This window comes from Macaca mulatta, chromosome 10 (genome assembly GCF_049350105.2).
Source record: "Macaca mulatta isolate MMU2019108-1 chromosome 10, T2T-MMU8v2.0, whole genome shotgun sequence".
Classification (NCBI taxonomy): domain Eukaryota; kingdom Metazoa; phylum Chordata; class Mammalia; order Primates; family Cercopithecidae; genus Macaca; species Macaca mulatta.
Genome location: NC_133415.1, coordinates 30,017,106 through 30,039,760, shown reverse-complemented (window position 1 = coordinate 30,039,760; position 22,655 = coordinate 30,017,106). Strand labels below are relative to the sequence as shown.

The 22,655-nt window shown below is 47.8% G+C and overlaps 2 protein-coding genes and 1 gene segment (V, D, J or C); all 3 read left to right on the top strand.

Annotated features, from left to right (window-relative positions):
* The window catches only part of LOC114670549 (immunoglobulin lambda-1 light chain-like), a 349,019-nt gene that overhangs the window by 16,888 nt on the left and 309,476 nt on the right, over positions 1-22,655 (top strand). The window contains exons 1-2 of one of the 2 annotated variants that reach the window (XM_077950585.1): positions 12,032-12,190; positions 12,593-12,893. The exons of the other annotated variant lie outside the window; for it this stretch is intronic. Of the exons in view, the coding sequence (XP_077806711.1) occupies positions 12,145-12,190; positions 12,593-12,893 (347 nt within the window). The 5' untranslated portion in view covers positions 12,032-12,144. Of the gene's footprint in view, positions 1-12,031; positions 12,191-12,592; positions 12,894-22,655 lie in introns of those variants that run through there. 2 annotated transcript variants of the gene reach the window in all.
* Positions 1-22,655, top strand: part of LOC106996055 (immunoglobulin lambda-1 light chain-like) — an 801,838-nt gene that overhangs the window by 488,463 nt on the left and 290,720 nt on the right. The window lies entirely within an intron of this gene.
* On the top strand, positions 3,206-4,914 carry LOC144331913 (immunoglobulin lambda variable 3-22-like). The segment is given in 2 exon segments: positions 3,206-4,165; positions 4,320-4,914. Coding segments are annotated over 2 exon segments (441 nt in total).

Sequence of the window (22,655 nt, the reverse complement as noted above, 5' to 3'; positions counted from 1 at the left end):
TCAGGCCTCAGCTCTGACCCCAGACCTGTCCATGCCACAGGTCAAAAACTAATTGCCAATCTTGAGCAGATTGTCCTGACTGTTTCTGCAGAACTGGATATCTCTTCCCAGCACCAGGAAGTCCCAAGCAAGGCCAGGTCTAGGAAGGCAAGTAGGAGTGTAACATACATCACAGAGTTTGGACAAGACAAAGTGGTTTTGCTGCAGTTCTGCTGGGACACATCCTGGTGATGTCTCTCAGAACTCATTCAGGTGCCTGCAACAGAAAGCCCACAGAACAGGACAGCAGGATGAAGGCTGTGCTCCCTTTTTACCTGTGCACAAAGCAGTGCCATGTGTATGCATGTGTGTAAATGCATATGTCTGTGTGTTGATGTGTGTGCCTGTGTGTAAATGCATATACCTGTGTGTGAGTGTGTGTGCTTGTGTGTACATGTGCATGCTAGTGTTGCCAAGGAATGTCTCGAGTATCAAATGTCCCAAATTCAAAACTTTTCTATTTTCCTCACTTACCTCCTCCCTCAGAGTTAAACTCATTTAACTCTGGGTTAAATGAGTTTGTGGGAGCAGGGCCCAGAAATAGGCAAGGCACAGGCCATAGTCAGTGCTGAGTAAGGGTCATTAACGATTGTTATGCTCATATAGAACCTTCCTCAGGATGGGCCACATGTACACCCGGGTCTGGTCCTGACAGAGCAGCAGAAGGGGGACTGAGATACAACAATGGCCAGGGCCCTGGCAACACGGAGACACCTTCCCACCCCTGTGAGCTTCACAGACAACCATGGGTATGGGATTCTTGTAGTTCCTTTGAGTTTGTTCAAATAATCCCTCCCCTATGAGATATGAGAAGAATAATCCCACATGAACCAAACCCGTGACTCCCACACTGGAGCCTCCGAGCTCTCTCCAGACCCGTGACTCCCACACTGGAGCCTCCGAGCTCTCTCCAGACCCGTGACTCCCACACTGGAGCCTCCGAGCTCTCTCCAGTCCTGTGACTCCCACACTGGAGCCTCCGAACTCTCTCCAGTCCAGCGTGATGGAGGGAGCGTTTTCGTGGGTACCTTTGAGAGTATGGAGAAGGCCTGAGGAAAATGGCCTCAGCTATGGGTTCCAGAGACAAAGCTCTGGGACATTTCCCCATGGCCTGTGCCCCTCACCTATCACCTTTCCTCACTCTGCACAGATGCTGCCCCCAGATAAGTCCCCACAGGGCTCTAAGCCCAGGTGATGCTTCAGGAGATGGTTCTCTGAGAATGAGCCCAAAGTCTCCTCAACCCACAGGTTCTGTGGTCTCCTACAGACTCAGCAGCCCCCAGGAGAGGTGGGCATGAGACACCTGTCCACCACCTTCTCAGGAGAGACTGGAGCAGACAAAAGTGCAGAGAGAACCAGCAGGTGCCAGGCCAGGCCCTGCACCCAAAACAGCCCTCAATCCCCACAGATGCTCCAGTTCTAACCTGGGGTACAGCCCCCACCTTCCACAGGCTGAAGTGGGCTTCTCAGAATGGCCAGACCATGACGGAGAATGGCAGTGTGCTTGTGAGACACAGTTCTGCTGCCTGCCTCGCCCTCATGCCCCTTCCTCCCCACCCTGGTCAAGCTCTGCCCCAAAGGTCCCAAGTTCAGAACTCAGGACACCTGTGTCAACTCCTGGACTTGCCACCACTGCTCTCTCTTCTCCTCAGCCACTTAGTCTCTTGGGACCTGAGTATCACTTCCTGTGAATTGGGGAAGCTTATACTGAACTTAAAAATCTTTTTTCTTAATTCAAAATTACATGACAGAAAAGCAACAAAAGGCATATTAGTTAAAGTCTGATGAGGGGGTATCATCGAATGGGCTCCAATGGGCCTCAGACATGGAATCTCTCATCATTCCTCTGCAGAAATCCCAAGAAAGGTGGTCAAAAAGTGCCGGTTTTCTGTATGGTGGGAACAGTGGTCCCCATCTGAGAATAAGCAAGAGAATCTCAGTTTCGTCAGGAAGACAGATTAGGCTAGTGAAGAAATCCTCCTGGCACAAACTCTAAGAGGTGTGGAATGAAATAAACAAACATGAAACTAATCATGCCAATGATGGTGATTTTAGTTCACAACTAAGCTGCAGTGCCAGAAACATGGGGTGATCGCAGTGAACCACAGCTGCTCTTATTAGGTGGGAGGTGCACCAGTTTGCTTCCTGAGTGTATAGGAAATCTGAATCGTTGAAGAATGGCCTGCATCTATCTCTGGACGTTGAAAGCTTTGCAGAGGAGCTTCGGTTGCCTCACTCTAATTAGTCCTGACAACCAAACCACTGTTGTAGGGCATTTCAAACCTGGGACATCATTATAGCAATTCCACCTACCTCACCTCCCTGCAAGTGTATGTGACCTCTCTGTGCCAAGCAAGGCAGATGGGGTCACGCTGGCACAGAATGAGGCTGGACTCCCTGGTCCACAGCTTCTGAGGTGACAGGTGCTACACCTCACCTGGAGGGAAGCTGCTGGTGTGAGTCACATCCACCAGCAGGGGGTAGCAGAGCAGCATCCAGGAGCAACCAGGAGACAGGCTGGGGCTGCCCAGGTGGAACCTAAGAGGGAGGCCAGTCTGGGGTTCAACAGATGTCAGAGAATCAGTCCTTAGCCTGGAAGTTGGGACAGTGCACCGTACCCCCTCGGGCTGCAGTAACCACATTCTGAGAGTTAAGCACACAAATCATCACCCCAGGACACTGGCAGGAGGCCAGGCACAGTTAGGATTTTGCCTGGGAAATGCAGCTGGAGGAGTCTGGGCCCAGGGGTCAGCCTGGGCAGCTCCCACAAGGATGGGATTCCTGGGAGATGTCCCAAGGTCCAGGTGCTCTGGAAGGGGCAAAGTTTGAGGGGATGGGGCTCCCAGAGCCCAAGTCCTTCACCCAGGATGACTGCCTGGGCCTCCTGCCACTCTCAGGGCCTCATCCCTCCCTGTCCAGCAGTGTCCTGGGGAGCTGATCCCTCTGTCCTGGGCACTTCCAGAGACAAGCGACCCCTCCTCCCTCTGCCTCTCCTTCCAGCTCCAGGTGGACTCTGACTCAGGGGGGAGCTCCTGTGCTCAGGGGAGTCTCAGGTGGGTGGGGTGGGGCGATCAGGGCTCTGGTCTCTGCATGGGGCATCCCCAGCCTCCTTGAGGAGACGCTCTCCGGAGGAAAGGGGATTCTCACCTGCCCCAGTCCACAGCTCTCACCACAGGGCTGTCCTTTGATCAGTGACAGGATCTGCATGGCTGGAGGAACTACTGAACACACACCTTCTGGAGCTCATGTCCTGAGCAGAGACCATGACCCGGAGACCCTCAGAGAGACCATGGGACCAAAAGTTAGATTTTCAGTACAGTGTGATTATCTGGTTCTTTTCGCAAGTTTACATAAAACATTGATGAGAAAAAGTGAATAAATAGAGGAAGAGCTGAGGATGGCAATTGCTGGTCCACTGCGGGGTTGGGGGATACCACGGAAAGAGCAGCAGCACGTGTCAAATGAGACTAGGGATTGGGATGCATCCACAATGTGGTTGCTCAAATGACAAAACTCTTCCAACGGCAATGATTAATAAGTGTCCTAAAGACACAGTACATCACGTACATAAAATTGCCAGGATGGGGCCAAGTGATCCTGGGGCATCCGGAGCGGAGATGAAAGAGGAGAAAGATGACGCATCTTTGGTGCACTTGCTGCTGAGTCGGGTGTCATCAATGATCTCTCAGCAGGGCCCAGCTCAGCCCCAGGCCAGGCTCCTGGAAGGTCCACAGCCCTGCTCAATGCAGCTTAGGACAGACCACATGAGACAGAGGTTTGAGACAGCAACCATGTTGTCAATTCCCAGGCAGGTGACTGTGATTACAGGCCTTGGAGGCCAAAGCTGATTTTCTGACTAGAGAAGCAGATGAAGGAAGTTGGGGACTCACTCCTTCTTTCTTAGTTTCTTGCGCTGCCCCAGAGCTGGCTTGAGGGATATCCCACCATGAGGAGTCCCACAGAAGTAAATTTGCATAAACACCAAGGATGCACTGCTCCAGTGGAACTGAGAGGAAATAAGAGAGGACTGGGGAGCCCAGCTGCTGCAGGCTCAGGAGGCAGAGCTCTGGGTGTCTCACCATGGCCTGGACCACACTCCTGCTCCCACTCCTCACCGTCTACACAGGTGCTGCCCCCAGGCCCTGCCCCAAGCTCAGCCCTCTTAGGCCTCTGAGCTTGTCCTGCCCTGAACCCTGAGCTCAGCCCAGGCAGAGCCCCAGGGTGACACCACTGGAATGGGTTTGTTATCTTCCAGCCCCCTCTCTTGTCCTCTCCTGCAGGCTCTGTTGCCTCCTATGAGCTGACACAGCCACCCTTGGTGTCAGTGTCCCCAGGACAGACAGCCAGGATCACCTGCTCTGGAGATGTACTGAAGGAAAATTATGCTGACTGGTACCAGCAGAAGCCCGGCCAGGCCCCTGTGCTGCTGATACATGAAGATAGTAAGCGACCCTCTGGAATCCCTGAGCGATTCTCTGGGTCCACCTCAGGGGACACGACCACCCTGACCATCAGCAGCACCCTGAGTGAAGACGAGGCTGACTATTCCTGTTTTTCTGGGAATGAGAACAATCCCACAGTGACACAGGCAGACGGAGAAGTGAGACACAAACCCCTTTTTCATCTGTGTCATGTTCTTCCTCCAGCACCAGGAAGACTGTGGATCAAGCCATGAGCAGGTCTGGCCAAGTTCTACTGGATCTGAGACCTCCAGGCCATCCTTTCATCCAGCCAACCAGCTTGGCTCTGCAGAGGGTGGATCAGGAGTGGATTTAGGGCTGCTATAATCAGAATTTATGGTGTTTTTAGGCCTCTGGAGTGACTTGGGGAAATAAGAACTGGATGGAAGATTAGAGAGATGTAGAGAAACATCACTTGGCCTTAGATTTCCACATGATGGTGATTGGGTCACTCCTTCCAAATGGCCTACATCAGTGCCCAAAAATGCCCGGCTCAGCTCAACACCTGAGGTTCCAGGCTTCCATGGCAGCCTGGGATTTTGAACAAGAAAAGCCGAGAAAGGGACACTGTGGGATCAGCCTCAATACCCTTTTCTGAGCTCACCCACGCTCAACTGCTGGGAGCTTCTAGGAGCTCAGAACTGTGCCCTCACTGGGAAGTGCTATTAGTTCCAGAAAACTTCCTTCCTCATATTTAGGCCCAGTTTTGAGAGTTTTGATTTGATGACTGCCTGAGCCAAGAACCCAAGGCCCTGCCTTAATACAGGATGACACTGAAAGGCCTTCCAGCTCCAGACCTCCCATCGTGGATGCCTGAGGCCTCCGTTGCAACCCTATTGTGGGTCAGGGTCTCCTACAGGTGATGCCTTCCTCACTCCTTCCAGATCTTCTGTGCATGCACATCCTTATCTCAGAGTCTACTTCCAGGGATCCCAAACTAAGATGACCAGCTGTCACCAAAATGAAGTACCATAGACCTGAGGTGGAAACACAAGCAAATTTACCAAATTTCCATTGTGAGCATCCAAATGCCCATTTATATCTGAGTGTTCCTTGTATTCTTAGAAAATGAAAATGGAGCCTGACATACAAGGTTCTAGGAGTCCTGAAGGAGAGATGGAGTCTGATCCTCCTGCAAGGAATGCACTGAAAGGGGAGCACCCTCACACCATGCAGAGATCAGAGATGCACCCACAGAGGCAGCTGTAGGATGGAGCTGCCCACCTCCACCCTGCAAATCCTGTACAAACAATCACGCTTTCACCCCTCCTTCAGCTTATCAAAGTTGACACTTACGAAGCCAGCACAGGTCACCCTTGTTAATCGGACTCCTTCAAACCTCCATCAACCACACAATCCCAACATAAAGAATCTCCCCAAAATAATAATGGTAACAGTAGCTATGAAAATGTCTATAAAGTATCTCATAAATAAATTTAGATTGTGTGCATGTGTAAATATTATTTTTCACACTTTGTGTTAAATACAGTATATTATTGAAACTGATTTACCTTTTTATGTCTAATATGGTGACTAGACAGTAGGATTCACATGAGACTCACATCATGTTGTGATTGTACAATGCTGATCTCATCTTACCCCTTAACGTGACAGGTGCAGTGGAGTAACCTGCTTCAGCCCCATCTCCACCCGTAAGACGTATGTGTGAAGCCAGGGAGGGGCACTGGTGGAAGAGAAATGAGAACACGAATGTAGACCAGCTGTTTATGCAGGTGACTGAGTCCTGGAGCCCTGACCCTGCTCTGTCCTAGATGTGTCACATCCATCTCACCTGAGACCACTACTGGCCTGTCTGAGCTCACAACTGGGGGCATCTGGCAGTTCTGGCAACATGGTCATTTGATGTCCAGTGTTATCCTGTCTCTCCCAGGGCCCAGTAAGACAAAAGGAGCTGTTTTTCCAAAGGGAAGTAATGCTCTACTGCACATGACATGGCCTTCTTCCAAAACCCCAGGAGTCTACATTGGGATTCTCCAATGGGATTTGCCATCTGCAGGAGGTTTCAGTTCCCACAGTAGAGTCAGCTGGATTCTCTGGCCCCAACAGCAGGACACTCACAACCCTGCCTGCACCTGCTGCAGAGCCTCAATGCTCTGGGCCTGGAAAACAATGGGTGATATTTATGGCTCCTCATATATGGGTTGGAGCCCCTTCCCAGAGTGTAAAATATGCTACCACTAGACCTTTATAGACCTTGTGTCTCTTTCTTCCTAGGGGGAGTTGAAGGATATAATAACATGTTCTTTATTTTATAGGAGAGTCTCAGCTGCTCCAGACAACTAAACTCCCAATTTCAGCTAATATGGAGGAGGAAGCATCTTAGTTTATTTCCCACTCTGAAAAGTGCATGGATCTCCCAAAACCTTCCAATAGGCCGTGCCCATCATGTACATGTGATTCAACTCTGATATCCAGATGGTCTGAACCCCCATAATGATATCATGACAGGGAAGGCAGAGCTAATGATGCTCGGCAGAAAAAGTGTGAATGTATACTGTTGTCCATCCCACATGAATGCACACTGATTCTGATCCTAGTCTCTGAGGGGAATAGACAAGAATTCAGTATCTGCTTCAATGGTGTAACTGTGCACTTGCAGCCATAACATTCTGTTCCAGGAGAGCCCCATCTGGCACAGATACTGCAAATGCCACTGTTGCCTGTATGGATCTGTACAAATCCAAATTCATCTTCCAGGATCCTTCAACTATTGTAGAGATCAGTTCAGTGAACTGAAAATGAGGACCCCAGATTTAATCACATGCACTGTCAGAGAGGAGAGAGCTATCTCAGAGGCCACAGTCCTGTTGAAATTCCTCTGCTCTGTGGGAAGAAACAGCCCAGAAAAGGCCCCAGGGGCTGCATCTCATCTGGGTTCCCGGATGAGGAATACCCACTACTGTGCTGAGATTTCGCAGAAGCTGGGGTTGAAGTGCTAACACCGTCTTTGGTTCATCCTTGGGATTTTCTAAAGTAGCTGCCTAATAGATACAGAGGTACTGAGTGCACTGATGAAAAAGCTCTGGGGTTGGATAGTAGTGATGTTTGCACAACAGTTTTACTGTACTAACTGCCACTTAATTACACACTTAAAAACGAATAAAAGGATGAAATATTTTGTTATGTTTATTTTACCATAATAAAAATATTGCATACTCTGGAAGCAAAGTAATACTAGTTTAATTTTGAAAGCATAGAACTGTTAAAAATGGAAGAATTATGTACCAAGCACCATTTTCTCTGTCCTATATGCTACAATTCAACTGTCTGTCTCTCTCACTCTTTCTTTGATTAACAGTGATCTCCTATCTGGTCCAAAGTCACACATTTCCAGTTTTCCAGGAATGTCTGTTGAAGCTGTTAATTTGTTGCCAGGGAGAATACTCAAACTTCATGCTCATATTTGATGGTCAGGTGTCTCCAGGCAGCATTTCTAAACCAGGATCCTTTGTCAAGTCTTGTGAAGAGTTTTGTAAAAAGTACCCCCCGTGATGACAGTGTTCACTGTTGGCAGCAGCACTGTTTCCACACAGTAGGGCTAAACTTGGTGTGCTGTGGAGCCGTGCACAGTGTGCCCACGGGGCAGATTCTGTGCTGCTCACTGTGAATGATCCCTGTGCTTGGGAGGACCGTGTCCACTGCTGAGTCTACATCCAAATTTGATTCTCAAGAAAAAGGTCATTCATAGCTGTTGGACCCTCAGTCACATGGAGGGATAGACAGTGGCTGAGGACACCTTATCTCTGATGTGCATAAGGGGATTAGATCTGCTGGTGGAACAGGAAGATGAAGAAACCTGTGGTCCCAAATATGGAATTCCCATCCCTCAGTCTCTGCTGTCCATGGCCCCCTCATCTGCATGTTCCTGGGAGATGTGAACCACGTAGGTTAGAGGTGAAGGGGATTGGGAAGCTTTCAGGTTCTCTCTCACCGTCTCCCTTGCTCATCTAACACACTCTTCTACACCTACTTTATTGGAGCTTTTGCTCTACAAACATGCCTGAACTCTAAATTACAGACTTTTGAAAGTGCAGATGGATGCAGGAACTCGTCCATCTGGAGACTTTTCCGCCACTTGAAGCAGTCTCTGCAAGGCTCCGAATTTCAAGAGACAGGATTTTGGGATTTCAAAGAAAACTCAATCTTTGGATGAACCACGACACAAGAGGGAAGCTTCACACATTTCCTTGCTGCTTGGGCCTCAGTGAGGACTGACTCAGCCAGTCTCTGGCTCCTGGAGACCGTCTGGGAGATTTGCACTAGGAAACCCTTTTCAGCACAACCTGGGGCAGGTAAGGGGCCGTTGCTCTGTTATTCTGCTGCCTGATAATTTTGCATCCAGAGAAGAATAAGGACCTGTGAGTCCGGGAGGTTCAAAGCCCACAGACGAGGTCCCTTCATTCTCCCATGACAGCCCGAGCTCTGCATTTCCCCCAAAAAAGAGCATCTTCCCAGCAGGAAGAACCAGGAGCAAAGAGGGAGCTTCTCAGAGGGCTGAGCGGGACAGAAGCCACCTTGGTCACTGGGAAGCAAACTTGCTCAGCTCATATCTGACCTGGAAAGACTCGGTCACACCTGTGCAAGGTCACCTGCGTGTGAGCATCATCTATTTGCTCCATGAGAAAATACATTGTGTGGCTCTTGGGTAAAATCATACCATAGGTGACACTTCTCTGCCTACTGCTTCAACCGATGTTGCTCCTGATGCACTTTAGGACACCTGCATAAGGTAAGCATGTCAGGTGTGGGACGTATTGAACAGGAAAAGCAGAGGCTTCCCATATCAATGCTCATGGCTTGTATTTGTGCCCATACCTCATGGAAATGGGAAAAATGGAAAAGAAAATGATACTCTGCTCAAAAAAGTACCAAGAAATACTATTGTATTAATATATCTACAACTCATTAATTGACATAATAAAATATTAACATAGATAGATCATTTTTATAGGGGATCCCTAATCCTTAAACATTATGTTAAAAATGTGTCAGGTAAAAGGCCTACGTTTGATTAAAATCTGGAGTAACGTCCTTTCAGTCTTCTAATCAGCCAATGAGTGCAGGGAGTTGGCTGCCCACCCAGGCCCTGACTGGCTCCATGTCCAGGTGGAGCTGCACTCCCCACAGGCAGCTGGAGGAACTGATGAGGGGAAGCTGTCTGCATCAGGACCTCAAAAATTTGGCTCAAGATTTTTCCATGTCCCCTTCCCAAGCCCAGGACACTCAGAAGAGCTCATCATTAAGGGTCTAGGACTTCCTTGGTCCTGCTCTTCTTCTTCCTTCCCCAGTGGCCTTGACTTTGTCACTCCCTCTTACAGGCCCTTCCTTTCCTTGTCAAGTGCACTCCCTGAATTCTCTGCTTCTGGGTCAGCAAAGCTCTAGAACTTCAGGGAAAGCAGGGCTGGGTGACCCAGTGGGGCCCCAGAAAGCTGGCCCAGGACCAGACACACAGGCAGCAGGGGGGGTCCCCACAGGGCTGACTGGTGGGCATCGGGGGTACAGGGGAGTGACCAGGACCAACTCCTCTGAGTGTCTTCAGGGCCAGGTGAACTAGGGAGGGGCTGGGACCTGGTCTGGACCCACGCGCTGGTTACTGCATTGACCCAGGAATAGGACAGGAAACTCCTCAGAGCAAGGACTGTGTCTTCCTCATGCTGAATTCCTAAAAAGCTGTCTTGCCAGGACAGAGCGGATCAGGGGGAAATATTTGCTGGGTGAATGAGCTTCTGTCTCTGTTTTATTGCAGGAGTCACCACCAACCCACACTGGCCCTGTATTTGTATCCAGAACCAGTCAAAGCCACACGTGAGTCCTGCATCCCTCAGTTCCAAGGCCCAATCCCCCTTCAGGACCACCCACCACCCAGAGAGACGTGCAAGGAGCCTGAGAAAGAACCTGAAACCTCCACTACTACATGAAGTGTTTGTATTTCCACCAGGAATCTTGAGCGCCTTGTGCTGAGTCTTGAGGCAGGAAGGGGCCACACAGAGAAGAGGAATTTCTTCCCTGAGGTCAGCAGTCCATGAATGAAGGAATCAGGGACTTGAGCAGCAGAATCTGAAGCTACACCTGTACCCAGGAGGGCCCTGAGCCTCCAGTAGCCAGCGTAGGTGGCCACGAGGGGGCAGCAGAGAGTAACCTGGCAAAAACACCTCTGGATGGGGTGGGCCTGGCATCACGGAGATGCTGACATGCTGGGAGGGTCAGCGACCATGACCTGAGATGCAGAGGGAATGAAGTTCCTCTTTTCTTATAGTATTTGTCCCTGACACCGATGTTTAAATTCTGACTTCCTGGTTCTCAGATCTGACTCTTGGAGATGATCCCTATTTTTCTGACACACATTCAGGAACTTTGCCTCTTCCCATCGCCATGGCCCCCGTCTCACAGTCACACATGTCATCCCATCCTGTATTCACACGTGTCCCACATCCCTGCCCTTGCTTGGGGAGCCCTTATCCTGCAGACACAGCGGCTTCTCCTTCCCTGGCCACCCCTCAACATCCACTGTCCCCGGTCTTCCCCAATTCTGTCCTGGGGCACCTGCCAATTCACATTTCTTGATTTCCTTATGAGCACAAAACACTTACTCATTAATCTTTCACTGACTGAAGTTTGTATACATCGATACATTTTCCCAGCAACTGAAGACAACTTAGTTATAATAAACATTCATTTCCTGGGTCTTGGAGTTTGCAGCCCCCTCTCATTCTCTCATGAAGCAAAAATTTCCTTCACCTTCTGATCTGTCCCTGGTCCTGACAGCACCCTGGGGATACTGAGGCACAGCACATATGACCTGGCACAGAACTCACAGCTGAGGCAGAAACTTACTGCATCCCATGGATCTTCCAAAATTCTGTGTGCCCTTGGCAACCAGGGATTGCATTCTCCTCTAGGACAGAAGAGCTGTGTCCTGGAGTGGGGCCTGCACCTGTCCAAGGCTTGTGCTGTCCGCTGACGGAGATGAAAAGTGTCCCTGCATTGGGCTCTGGATGTGTCTTGGACATGAGTGAGAATGAAGAGGGTCCCGGCATTGGGCTCTGGAATGTGACTTCAAAATGGATTTCGCCTATACTGTACGTCTCATGTCTGACATAAAATATTTATAATCAGGACACTATTAGAGAAGCAGAAAAAAGCGAATCACCTCCCTCCTGAGCAAGGATGGAATGGATGAGGGGACTGTGGACCCCAGATAATTCCCCTGTCACCACTGTGACTCTGGCAACCTCTTGAACCACAGCCAACTCTATCCCATAGAAAGGACTTTATATCCCCTGGAAAATAGAGAAAGTCACCTGTGAGCTTTCCCATGACCAACCCAGCCAAAGAGCAAGGCTGGGCACAACCTAGGTAAAGATGTGAGCCCGGACCATGGGACCAGTGGGTGAAGGAAAATCGCATGGGCTGAGGGGCTGGGTAAGCAGGGGCCATCCCTCCTCCTTCTGTTTCCTTTGGGGCTGAGCCCTTCTCAGGAAACCACAGATCTCCTCTCCAGCAGCAGCCCCTAACTCTGCTGATTTGCATCACAGGCCGCTCTCTCCAGTAAGAAGATAAGAGAGGCCTGGGAGGAACCTGCCCAGCCTGGGCCTCAGGAAGCAGCCTTGGCGGTGCCTCAGCCATGGCCTGGACCCTTCTCCTCCTCGGCCTCCTCGCTCACTGCACAGGTGCTCTCCCCAGGGTCTCACGAACCTGCCCAGCCCCGGGGATCTGGGTGCAGTGTGGCCTTGACTCTTAGCTCAGGAGGGCCCTGCCTGTGGTGGGCAGGATGGTCATGACCCTGCTGTAGGGTCAGACGCTGGTGGGGCTAAAATCCCCCCACACTCTGCTCAAAGACTCGTGAGGGCATGAGGGCTGCACCTGCCAGGAGAGAGTAGTGGGTTTTCAGTTCAAAGGCTCCACACGACAGGAAAGTCCATGGGCCACTGGCACTGGGGCTGATCGCGGGGGATACGCTGAGGGTTCACAGACTCTCTGGAGCTTGTCCGGACAGCAGGGCAGGGATTTCACAAAAAGGGTCTTTCACCTGCAAGTTAACCTCTACTTTTTTTCTTTCTTTTCCTTTGCAGGCTCTGCGGCCTCCTATGATGTGACTCAGCCACGCTCAGTGTCTGTGTCCCCAGGACAGACGGCCAGGATCACCTGTGGGGGAGACAACATTGGAAGTAAAAATGTGCACTGGTACCAGCAGAAGCTAGCGCAGGCCCCCGTGCTGGTCATCTATTATGATAGCGACCGGCCCTCAGGGATCCCTGAGCGATTCTCTGGCTCCAACTCAGGGAACACCGCCACCCTGACCATCAGCGGGGTCGAGGCCGGGGATGAGGCTGACTATTACTGTCAGGTGTGGGACAGTAGTAGTGATCATCCCACAGTGACACAGGCAGATGGGGAAGTGAGACCAAAACACCCTCCCAGCGTCTGCCACCCTCTTGCTCCAGCCCTGGGAGGCCTGTGGATAAAACCATGAGTGAATCTGGCCCAGTTCACCTGGATCTGAGCCTTTCAGGTTGCCCTTCCCTCCAGCCCCCTCCAGGAGTCTCTACAGAGCACACATCAGGCAGAGACATGGCCTGGAAGGACCAGAATGATCTGGTGACTGGAGCTGTTGTGTAAGTTGAGAATGAGGGCCTGGGTAGAAAGGCAGACAGAGGCAACCTCTGTCCACATCCTGCCCCTGCATGGTCATATGGTGGGGACTGGGCCCGTCCTTAAACCAGCTGTCTGGATCAGGCCCCACAACTGTTGCCCAGCTCTGCTGAGGTCCTGGCCCCCGGGCTGTGTGGCAGCCTGTGATTCCCAACAGAGCAAACCAGAGGAGGGGACACTGTGAAGTCTGCCCAGATCTCCTCTTCCATGTGACCCACCTGGCACTGCTGAGAAGCCCAGCAGCTCAGAGCTGTGCCCTCACTGGGAAGTGCTGTTGTTTGCAGAAAGCTGCCTCAAGTCTATGTCCCTTCTCAGAGGGGTTTGGTTTCATCAACCAAGGTCTCAAGTCCCTGCCTCAATTTGAGATGCCACTGAATGAAGGGCCTCCCAGCTCCAGAGCTTCCCGTGTGGATGCCTGAGGCCTCAGAGGCAACCCCGTCATGAGTCAGGGTCTCCTTCTGCCCAGTGTTGCCTCCCTCACTCCCTTCTAAATCTTCTGTGCGTGGAAATCTCCATCTCAGAGTCGGCTTCCAGTGAACCCCATCTAAGATGGCCAAATGCCTCTACATGGGCCATCAGGGACCTGAGGAGGCCACTATACACTGAACACTCTGGCTTCTGTTCTAAATTTTCAGAGTAAATGTTCAAATGCCCAATGTGATTGTTCCTTGAAATTTTATGGAATGAAAAGGGAGCCTCAACTCAGGTGCTCTGGGTTGAGGGAGAGTTGGAATCAGATCTCCCTGCAGGGAAACCCGGGGCAGGAGCAGTCTCATCCCATGCAGGGACCACAGATGCACCCACAGGGTGAGCTGCAGGATGGACACTGCCCACCTCTGCCCTCCACATCTTCTCCAAATGTTGCTCCTTTCTACAATCCCAACCAGATACGTAGATGTGATGAGCTAGGTAAAAAACAGGTCACTTGTCACATCAAAAGCCACTGCAGGCCACCCTGGTCAACAGAAAACCCATTCACATCCCCATCAACTACACAGTCCCCAAATCATTGATCTCCAGAAAAATAACAGTAACAAAAGCCATGAAAACCTATGTAATTCATCTCATAAATAATTTCATGTTGATAACATGTGGAAATGATGGTATTTTTCTTTATTCACAAGAATAAAGTATACTATTTAGCCATATTTATTTTTATATTGTTTTTTCATATCTTTTTATATTTAACGTAGTGACTAGACACTAGGGGTCACAGGAGGATCGTGTCATACCATTATGGGACAGAGCTGGTCAGGACTCTTTCAGGTGACAGGTGCTGTCGAGTAACCTGGTGCAGGAAGCCCCATCTCCACCAGACGATGGAAGTGTGAACCCAGGAAGAGGCACTGGAATAACAGAGAAGAATCTGCTTGTGAGGAATACAGTGCCCTTGGGCTCTGCTCCTGCTCCATCCTACCTGTGCCCCATCCATCTCACTATGGATCATTTCCTGCCCTGCCTGAGCTCATGATTGAGGGGATCTGACAGGTCTGGCTGTGTGGTCACTGCTATCTCACGTGGTTCTGTATGTAACAAAGCCCCTGAACATAGAAGAGGTTGTTTTCAATAGGAAATAATTCTCTACTGCACCTGACATAGACTTGTTGCTAAATCCCATGGGTCTACAGTAGGATTCTCCTCTGAAGCCTTGCCTTAAGCACAAAGTTTCAGTTTTGATGTCCAGTTCCTCTATTATGGTAGAGTCTGGTAGTTTCTCTGGCACAAAAGCAGGACACTCACACCCCTGCCTGCACCTGCTGCAAAGCTTTTCTGCTCTTGGCCCCAAAACACTGGGTGACACAGTTCTCAGATCCATGATTATGGTGTCAGTATTCAGGCCTCGAGGGTCCCTGATGGCTTCTCTGGCTCCAAGTCTAGCGACACAGCCTCCATGACCATCTCTGGATTCTAGGTTAAGGATGAGGCTGATTATTACTGCAGCTCACATAGGAGAGGTGGCACTTTCCACAGTGGCCCAAATTCATGGGGAATTGAGACCCAAACTTGCCCTGGGCTCTCAGGCTCTCCCTTGTTCTGAAGATGTTTCCTCACCCTGTGCAAGGGGGTTCTTGCAGCACCGCCTTGAGAATTCCCCTCTCTCAGCTCCTCTCCTTTCTCACCACGAAGTCCAAAAGGAAACCTGCTCTGTGGTTTCTCATCCAGGACAAGGACAGCTTCCTGTTGCTTGTGTGCTGTGGTCCCTGAATGCGCAATTATTACCAGCTCTTCAAATGTAGGCACATAACGCAAAGGAGCAGGGGCATTCACTGCTGTTTTTAGGGGTATCCTTGCCCTGAATGCATCCCCATATCCAACACTGTGCACCAACCTGGACAGAAGTCATTACAGGGAGTTTCCTGAAATTGTTTCTCACTCAACTCTGTCCACCATGCTCTGGTGAAGATGAAGATGACTCTCCTGGCGGGGCTATTCCTCTGAATCTCTGTTCTGAAGCAGTGACAATCACTGTGAGAAGATCTGAAAATGTTTTTGAGGGATTAAGAACAAAAGGAAGCTGTCGTTTTTCTTTTTTCTTTTTTTTTTTAAGACAGTGTCTCACTCTGTCACTCAGGCTGGAGTGTAATGGCGCGATCTTGGCTCACTGCAACCTCAGCCTCTCAGGTTCAAGCAATTCTCCCTGTCTCAGCCTCCTGAGTAGCTTGGATTACAGGCCTGCACCACCACGCCTAGCTAATTTTTGTATATTTAATAAAGATTTCATTATGTTGGCCAGGCTGGGCTTGAACTCCTGACCTCAGGTGATCCACCTGACTCAGCCTCCCAAAAGGGTGGGATTACAGGCGTGAACCACTGCACCTGACCTTTTTTTTTTTTTTTTTTTTTGCTCCTCCTTTTTGCCTCAATACCCCAGGTTGCTGAGCTAAAGAGATTTTGAGTGACAGACTCAGTGTTCTCTCACAATCCCTGCCTCACATCGCTGAGACCCTGTCCTGGAAACTCCCCAAAAGTGGATGGTCTCCCTATAGGACGGGAGCTTCCAAAATGGCTCCACAGGGAAGAGTTAACCTGAGTCCATTCCTTCTTCCTCACTGACATCCAGAATTTGTAATTTCTGTGGGCATCAATACTTCTGTAGCTGAAATCTTTATTAATCTACTAAAGGTGAGAATTTATTTAATAAATATTGAGACTTTACCTGCATCCAATATTTAAATTTTATGAGTCAACTGGTAAACATAGCCATGAATATATATAGTTTAGGCTTCATAAACTTTGATTAAATGGATTTTACGAAAAACAAAGTAACCATTTTAGTATATGTGTATACTATATCAACATGTTGTGTACCTGAAATATCCACAAGAAAATGTATTTCAAAAACCTAAACTGTATTTATTGTCTATTTTTGCATAAAAATTGCTCCCTAATTGTTAGCATATTAAGAGAACACGTGTTTGTGATCTTGTCACTTCAGTGCATCTGGAACTGAGAGCAGCTTAGTTTTGTGGTTCTGGTTCTGGGTTGGTCATGAAGTTGCAGCCAAGCTGTCAGGCCAGGCTGCATTCAGAGGCCAGAGCAGGTGGCTAGGCCCAGCCTGAGGTGGCTTCTACTGTCCGTAATCTATTTGGCTGATGTGAAAGAGCTCAGAGGAAAAGGAGAGAGTGAAGTGTAAGGGGCCTGTCTTGGTCCCCCTTGTCAAAGACCATCCCGTACATGCACCATTTCTTATTCTTTCCTGTGACATCCTAGGCATAGAGCACTGCCCATTCATTCTAAGGCTGTAGAGTATTCCACAGCAGGATTTTAGCCATGCAGCGTCTAATGCTTATTACCATGATTTTGATCCTACAAATCACACTGCAGCAAGCATCCCTGTGCAGACTCCTTTGAGTTCATGTGTGCGTATGACCGTAGAATAAATTTCCAGAAGTGGATTTCTGGGACAAAGTACGTGCATTTGTAATCTTTACCCATCGTTTTCACATTCCCCTCCAGAGGAGTTCTACCAGTTTACAATGCCAGCCCTAAATATTGATCAGAATGCATTGGTGAAAGTGCAAATTTTGCAAAACTGTGAGATATAAAATGTTATCTTGTTACACTTTTAGTTTTGATTTCTCCTATTTTGCTTGAGGTTGAGCATTTACTCAAATATTTCAGTGCTCATAATTTTTTAGGATTTGGTCAACTTTTTCTTAAATGTCTAGATAAGAAGTATTTTAGTCTTTTCCACACATGAGTCAACTTTGAGAATAACATGTATGTACTGATAGCGCCATCCGCAACCATTTAAAAATATAAAAACCACTATCAGTTCCAGGGTCATTTTTTAAAAAAAGGTGGCAAGCCAGGATGTCCCACAGGATGTGGTTTAATGCTTCCTCATTTTTAGGGCCATTTGAAATTTGAACATTGCACCAACATATGTTCTAGGTGGAGACTTCTTTGTGAGGGAAACTGTATTCCACCTCCTCTACTGGTCTGAGGTCTTTCTTTGGATAAGAACATACTTGTATCATCCATTTGATTGGATCTTGTGTCTACTCAAGACAGCCCTGTGTCACAAGCTCATGACTTTCATCTTTATTCATTTGCTCTGAGTTTTGTAAGAACTTTAGTACATGAGGAATAGAGACCCCTCCTAAGTGGAAAATTCAAGGGAGAGGGAGGGTCAAATGTGCTAGGAAGTTTGCACCACATTGAGAGTGACCCAGTGTAGGCTGAGAGAATAAAGGTCTTAAAATCAGCCTTGTAGCTAAAACCAAAACACACAAGATCATTGATATTCTGGGCATTATAAATAAACAAATAAATGAACTTCAGGTTTTAAAGGTATTGTGAATTTTTATAAAGCATGTAGATTGTAAAACTTAAAAGGTAGCAATGGGATAAAGAAGGGAGTTTGAGATTTTAAATTGTAAGTCCTCCACCTAAGTTGCCATGAAAAGAACAGCATGGTGAGAGTGGAAATATGTTATCCTGCAAATTATCATTTTATGTAAAATAATATTTTCCCTTTCTCAGATAAAAGAAACATGTATGGAGCATCTTCTCTCCCACTGTCAAGAGCACCATTAAGCCACAAATAAACTGTAACATGAAGTAGGAAACAATTGCCCTTTTATATAACCATTGAGAGGTCGCTTTATTTGCACACCAAAATGTTGATGCTCAATGCTAAAATTGGATTTAGTAATTTAATAGAATTATGAGAAATTAATTATCTTTGGACTGTATTATTTCTATGATTTATCTTAGTTAACTCAGATATATTCTGCTCTAAAGACAATTCAACTTTGGGTTTTTTTGTTTTATTTTCTCTATTAATTATGGCTGTTTTCCAAATGCTGTCAGAAATAACCCTTGGCTACTGATTATAAAATTCAATTTTATGGGCATTTAAATTTTTACTCTAAATTATTTTACGAATGAACAGATGTGAAGTTTTCACAGCTAACTCAAAATGTTGCTGATATTGATTCACTTTTTTGTGTCAATCTTAATCAAGTGGGTGTTTACTTTTCTGGACACTGGGATAATAACAGGAGAGTGGACATGAAACCCTCCAAAGCTGTTTTCCTTTAAACTCTCAGGATAAAACACCCATAGAATCACCCACATTTGACTTGGATGATATGTGAATGAGGGTTGGGTTTTAGAGTTGGTGCTGAGTTAGTTTAGGATTTGGGCTGTTGGGATGAGGTGAATGTTTTTACAAGGGAGAAAGACGTGAGTTTTTTGGAGTCCATAAGGTGCATGGGTATTGGCTGAATTATGTCCCCCAAAACTCTTACAATGAAGCTGTAATGCACAGTGTGTGACTGAAATTGCACACAGGGTCTTTAAAGAGGTAATTAAGTGAAAATGAAGAAATTAGGGGAGATTCTTATGCAATCTGACTGGTGTCATCCTAGGAAGAAAAAGTTTGCACCCACCAAAATGAGATACCAGAGATGAGAGTGCAGAGGAAAGACCACGTGAGGACCTAACAAGAAGACAGCGACCTGCAAGCCAAGGAGAGAGGCCTCAGGGGAAGCCAAACCTACGAAAATGTTTATCGTGAATTTTTCAGCTTCAGAAATGTGCAAAAATGTAGGTTTCTGCCATTTAGGTCACCAGCTATTTTATATCTGTTTGTGGGAGCTCTAGTAAATAAAAACAAGAGGGACTTCAAAGGCCTTGGAGGCTGGAGAAGGAGGAGATGGAGCAGGGTGCAGAAGGCAGAGCAGGGAGGGGCTGGAAGGTTGGGCTCTGAGGTGCGTCTCCTGGGTGGAATCTTGACTGCACTCACTGCTGTCTGGAGGACTTGGGAAAAGCATTGAACTTCCTAATATTGACTCACTAATAAAGATAGGTTTGGAGCATAAGGCTCCCCATCATCCTAGTCCATATTATAAAAGTCTTCTTGAAGTTATACTTGTAAAACTGTCACCAATGTATCTGGCATGAATTATGGGCTCATTAAGTAGCCCTTCTGAGTGATCTAGTGACATACAGAAAATGGCATTCATGCTGTGGGCACCAGGGGACACTGTGAGGTTTAGTCTGAGGCTCCTAATGAGTCCAAGCCCCTGGGAATGCTCAAGTGCAAAGGGCATGACTGTTGCTTTTTTTGAGGCCGCTTGTATTGGGTGAATCTTAAAACACACTTGACCCTTCTTCTGAGCTTGAGAAATTACTCAGAGAAGGCCATCAGGCTCAGGGCCCAGACAAGAACTAGGACAAATGTTTTAGGGAATGGAGAACAAATTTGCATCCTCTGCTAACCAGAGCCACCTAACAATGACACAAGAATAAAGGCAGTAGATTTGCATGAAGAGACTTCCCTTCCTATGATAAGAGAGGACTGGAGGTTCCCCCTTAGCTGTGGGCTCAGAAGCAGAGCTCTGGGGTGTCTCCACCATGGCCTGGACTCCTCTCTGGCTCACCCTCCTCAGTCTTTGCACAGGTGCTCCCTCCCAGGGTTCAACCCCGTATTATTATGCTAACTGTGTCAGCCTGGCCCTGAGCTTCAGCTCAACACAGGGAGTGGTGTAGGGTGTGGGACTCTAGGCATGAAACCCTTATCCTCACCTCTCCTGTCCTCTTTTGCAGGTTCTGTGGTTTCTTCTGAGCTGACTCAGGACCCTGCAGTGTCTGTGGCCTTGGGACAGACAGTCAGGATCACCTGCCAAGGAGACAGCCTCAGAAGCTATTATGCAAGCTGGTACCAGCAGAAGCCAGGCCAGGCCCCTGTGCTGGTCGTCTATGGTAACAACTACCGGCCCTCAGGGATCTCAGAGCGATTCTCTGGCTCCAGCTCAGGAAACACAGGTTCCTTGACCATCACTGCGGCTCAGGTGGAAGATGAGGCTGACTATTACTGTAACTCCTGGGACAGCAGTGGTACCCATCCCACAGTGACACAGACAGATGGGGAAGTGAGACAGAAACCCCTTCACTATCTGTGTTACCCTCTCTCTCCAGTCCCAGCAGGACTGTGAGCAAAGCCATAAGCACGGCTGGCCCAGTTCACCTGGATCTGAGACCTCCAGGCTGCCCTTCCCTCCATCCCTCCAGGTAGGCTCTGCAGAAGGTGTGTCAGGATAGGATGTGAGTCTGGAAGGACCAGGCTGTTTTGCTGTTGTTTGGACTGTATCTTGCCTCAAGATGACCTGAGTGGAAGGAGAGTAAAAGGGAGACAGAGAGCTGTGGAGTGGTCATGGTCCCTGGAGTTCCTCTTGTGTGGTGACTGGATCTAACACAACGCCTGCACTCTGTGGCCCAAATACCCTGGATTATTGGTCTGAACTCCCCATGTTTAACTGAGACCCTCAAGCCCCAACCCCATGGATCCTGATGTTCTGAACAGGAAAGTCTTTCCTAGTGAGTGCTGTGGCATCCCTTGGCACCCCCGGCTTCATACAGCAATTCCCCACTGAAAAGATGCCATGGAGTGCAAAGAATGGCTTCATGCAAAGATGTGCCTCCTTCAGAATGTAGTTCAGGAGCAGTGACTACCTGATGCCTTAATCCCAATACCATGCTTTAATTTAGAATGACATTGAAATGCCTTCTAGCTGAGCAGTCAACTGTAACACATTCCTACTCATGCCTCCCACACTTCTTTCCTGAGAGTATATCCTGAAACCCTGCTGCATGGAATCCTGCCTCCCAGAGTAGGATTCCAGGGATCTCAAAAAATTTTTAAATATGAACAAAAAGAGTCTAGTTGGAAGAGTCTCAAAGAGGAGGCAGTTGCACATGGAGAGAACTCTGAAGTCTGCAAATATTCATGCACTGATGAGCATTTGTGTGCAAACAAACTCCCTCTGAAAGAGAAAAGAACCACCCAAAGACACTTGAGGGAACACCCCACAGAGCTCACACCCACACACACTCACTCCCACACACACTTACAGACACTCACACACTGCAGTCAGAGGAAAGGCCTGAGTTACAGGGCACGAGGTTGACTCATCAGAAGAGCTTTGCCTCAGTACTGGGGAAATGTGACCCTAGACAAACGACTGCTCAGGTCTCAACTATGAAAGTGTAAAAGCAAACAGGAAATTCAAGCAGTTTTCAAGTAACTGTACTGAATTGAACAATAAAAGACAGAAATAGAGAATGAACTGCAAAAGAACTCTCAACCCAGCAGGAAAAATGTGCAATGCCTTCATCCTGTCAATATTTCCTACAAGGTACCAAGAAAACATATGCTATATCACACAGAGAAGTGAATCAATCCCAAATGGCAGTAAAATTGCACAGGTGATAGACCTTGTAGGAAGGACATGAAAGAAATTCTTATAACTCTATTCTGTTGTACTTGTTCGTAAGGATACAGGATTGAAACAACATGTTAAGTGGAGACATAAAACATATAAAGAGAGACCCAAGTTATACTCTTATAAATGATCCATAATATGGCTGCAGTAAAAAATACACTGAATGAGACTGATTGCATTCTATGAAAGAATAGATGAGTGAGCTTGAAGATATGGCAATGGCAGCTATTCAAGATGAAGCACAAAAGCATAAACAGAGTGTCAGTGAGCTTTAAGACATCTTCAACTGCCTAAATTGGTATAATGAAAGTCATTAAAGGAGATAAGATTGGACAAGGAAGAGAAAAGGTAGAAAAACAATTTAAAGGAAAAATGACCAAAATTTCCCAAATTTTGTGACAACTAGAAACTTACTATTCCAAAAAGCTTAACATGTCCCAAAGACACACAACACACATGGGGCGTGGGGGGTAGGGAGAGAGAGAGAGAGAGACAGAGAGAGAGAGAGAGAGAGAGAGAGAGAGAGAGAGAGATGGGAACAACATAATGACAAGAACAAATTTGGTTTAAAATTTTTTTTTTAATTTTAGTGGTTGCATAGTAGGCATATATTTTTATTGGGTACACGAGATGTTTCAAAACAAGCATGCAATGTGAAATAGCCACATTATGGAAAATTCGGTTTTCATTCACTCAAGCATTTATCCTTTGTGTTATAAACAATTCAATTACACTCTTTTAGCTTTATAAA